A 3419-nucleotide genomic window follows, 5' to 3' on the forward strand; every position below is an offset into this window, starting at 1 on the left:
AAAGAATAGAAATGTGAACATATACTGAAAAAATGATTCATTAAATGTACTAAATTTTTTAAGGTAAGTAGTCACAATCAACATATTTGATTTATTTATTTATTTATTTATTGTGGATAGTGAGCATGGCATGTACAAACTATCAGGCTAGCAGAAAAAAATCTTTATTGTTGATGCAATAATAAGTGCATTCAAATTCCAGAATGAAAGCAGACACTACAGCATAACACAAAACACTGAAGTACACAAAAGTAAACATACCAGTAATATATGTGTATTATGTAAGGGATAATGTAGAGGCAGCCGGTAGTTATCGGGAAATAAGCCCCGACAGTGTAATCAGGACCCGACGCGAAGCGGAGGGTCTTGTATCACACTGAAGGGGCTTATTTCCCAATAACTACCGGCTGCCTCTACATTATCCCGCTTATTACATGGCTACTTGCCACATAAGAAAAAAAACTGGACATGAATATGAATTTGAAACATTTTATTGGCATATTTGTTTTAAATTAACATTTTTATCCTTCTGCGAAACTTTGCACAGATGCATAAAATGATCGTAATACCTTATTAAGATCCTCTGCTTCATACTTGTCTCCATTTTTTCTCTTTTAGCCAGTCTTTGAGAAGTTTTAATGCCCATTCTGTATTTTTTTGTGTGTTGGCTTCGTATCTGTCATGCTCTATTTTGTAAAGTTCAGTCTCAGTAAGCTGTCTGTGTCTTGTCATGGTTGTCCAGTGTTTGTCACAAGATGGCGCCAAACAGACAGTAATCTTTATTGATCTTTATTGGCGCGGAGCGATTTTACTCGTGCAAGTAGTACCGGCTATGCGTTATTATTTTGGAGCGGTTATTATTTGAAAAGAACGAACCTGCAAATGTCTCAACTGACCAATCAGAATCAAGCATTCCAGAGAGCCGTGTAATAAATGTGGATAGAAAAGAATTGTTTGAAAACCCATAAGCTCATGTAGCACATATAAGATCTTTCTGTGTGGTTAATAATATGAACTCTTTAGATGCAAAGCTGCACTCTTTGAAAGGCTATAGGTAGGCCTGCTGAGGTATATTTCATTTATTTTTAGGGGATTTAGAAAAAGAGTGCAGTTCTGCTGAATTCAGTGGATCAGGATGCAGAAGATGAACGGGTATAAGAAAAAGAGGAGGTATTGAGTAGTGACGCTCACAGCACTGTTACACAGATTCCCCTGACAGCATGAGACTTTCCCGTTCCATTGTGGTCCAGCATCACAGATAGTTTTAGAGGCACATCCTTTTACAGTCGGTAGCAGAGATGAAATATTTACTAATGTAAAAAAACAGAAGTTGAGTCATAAATAAATAATATGTTAATCATTCTAAACTGCCCATACAGAAATCTAACAAAACAATAATGGATTATTGAACTTGAAAGATATAAAAACATGTTAAATGACATTTTTTCTAATGTTTTAAACAATTAGAAGTGTAATTCAATATACTTTGTCATCTATTGGAGAAAAATGTCCTTCTTCTGTTAAGAAATTCTCACCTTCTGCTGTGATGCAGAAGTCTTCAGTTCCTACACAGTTTAATTTGTTTAAGCAACTCTTCTCATCACAGTAGTAACATTGTTTTCCATTGGGGCTATTAAAGCTGGAATCTGTAGAATATACTAATCTTTATCTTAAGCTTAATGCTAGCATACTGTATATAGGTTAGGGGAGAACAGGGCCGAAAGTACCATTTTCAGAAAAACTTCATTTTAAAAGATAATGTTATAGACAGAGATGTATTTTTGCTGTGGTCAGGTGGAATTTTGTAAAAATGTAAAACGGCTTCAGGATAATTTTACTTTAAACTTAAATAGTGAATAGTGCAGGGACGAAAGTAACACAAAGGTGGGTCAAAAGTAACACAACAAAACAAGATATATTTTTGTGTTACACGTGTTTTTATTATAACTATGATCTATATGTAACTGCAAATATATTTTGTAATTTATCTTTGTAAAAAATAATGAATTTTCATTTTAAATTTCAGTGTTATCAAATGTTTCAAAAGCAACCAACAATACAAACTTAAATTGTTGAGAATAAAAGATTTTTTAACACTATGAAAATTAAATCAAATTTGAATAATATACATTTTTACATATACAACACTATTAGCAGCGGTAAGTATCTCCTCACATTTAAACACTATTTACTTTTATTTTGAAAAACTCTGAGAAGTCAAACTTCAGGATGTGTTACAGAACTAAATAACCTGTAGATTGATCAGTATTTTAACACATGAAACGCATTATAAGAAAAAAATGACCGCTTTAGGAATTTTCTTATCATGGTTGAAAACACCTTTATGGATCTACGTGCAAAAAACGAGATATTTGTCAGCTTTGTCAAGGGTTTGTGTGCTTTAGATGCTGTCATAGTTTGGGATGCAAATGTTATCAGGGCTCGGAGAAAATTTCTATTTTTTACTTTCGTCCCGCGTTACTTTTGACCCGGTTCTCCCCCGACCAGTGTGGTGTACAGTACATAAATTGTGCTATATATAAAAGACAATACCTGGGACATCGTGGCTGTTACAGAGATCAGTGTTGCAGCACTGCATAGACACTATTGACTTTGAAACTACAACATTAGCAGATAAGTTTCCACAATCCTTTGGTATAATACAGCTCTTAGATTTATGGGTATATGTAACACCATCTAAATAAATAAATAAATAAAAATAATAATTATAGCATCACACCTGACAAATGGGGTGAAAAAATGATATTCAGATGTTAAAAACATGAATTTAATATAACTCAATATTTCCCATTTTCATTATTTCATCACTGCTTCCTAATCCTTTGTTGAATGCTGTATTATATTGAATGCGGCATGGTTGTAAAGCAGTAATTTTTATCATGACCACTATGCATTTGACAGACACTTTTATCCAAAGAGACTTACAGTGGAATACATTTTTTTTATTAGTAAGTATGATCCTTGGATTCGACCTGACCTTTTGCTTTGCTAACCCAATGCTGTATTACTGAGCTATAAAGTTAAACAACAGTAATAAAAATGACTAAAAATAGTAATAAAAATAGTCTTAAACTCAGATGCTAAGATGGTTTACCTACAATAGTACATTTACCCTCAATAATACTCAACTCACCAACAGTTGTAATACTTGTTGCACTCATACAGGTGGTATGATTGGCAGTGGGACATGTCGTCGCTACGCCTGAACAAGAACCTGTCACATTGACACACTCATAACATTTGAGCGAGTGTCCTGAAAAAACAGAATGAGAGAGAAAGCTTCAATTCAATCTGTATTTGTAGGTAATAAAAATTAAATACACTTTAGTGTTATGTACTGTACCTCCAGCAAAAATAGTAAAAAGGAGAACAATGAAGATTTTCAGATCCATCTTTGG

At 33.5% G+C, this 3419-nt stretch overlaps 1 protein-coding gene across 1 annotated transcript; it reads right to left on the minus strand.

The window, feature by feature from the left end:
* Window positions 1-466: 466 nt before the first annotated feature.
* LOC135721802 (phospholipase A2 inhibitor and Ly6/PLAUR domain-containing protein-like) lies at window positions 467-3419 on the minus strand. The gene is made up of 5 exons (XM_065244257.2): window positions 3365-3419; window positions 3155-3274; window positions 2554-2697; window positions 1536-1646; window positions 467-1310 (listed from the first exon to the last, which is right to left on the minus strand). The coding sequence occupies exons 1-5, from the start codon at window positions 3411-3413 to the stop codon at window positions 1123-1125; spliced, it is 612 nt and encodes a 203-aa protein (XP_065100329.1). The 5' UTR covers window positions 3414-3419; the 3' UTR covers window positions 467-1122.

Source organism: Paramisgurnus dabryanus, chromosome 18 (genome assembly GCF_030506205.2).
Source record: "Paramisgurnus dabryanus chromosome 18, PD_genome_1.1, whole genome shotgun sequence".
NCBI lineage: Eukaryota > Metazoa > Chordata > Actinopteri > Cypriniformes > Cobitidae > Paramisgurnus > Paramisgurnus dabryanus.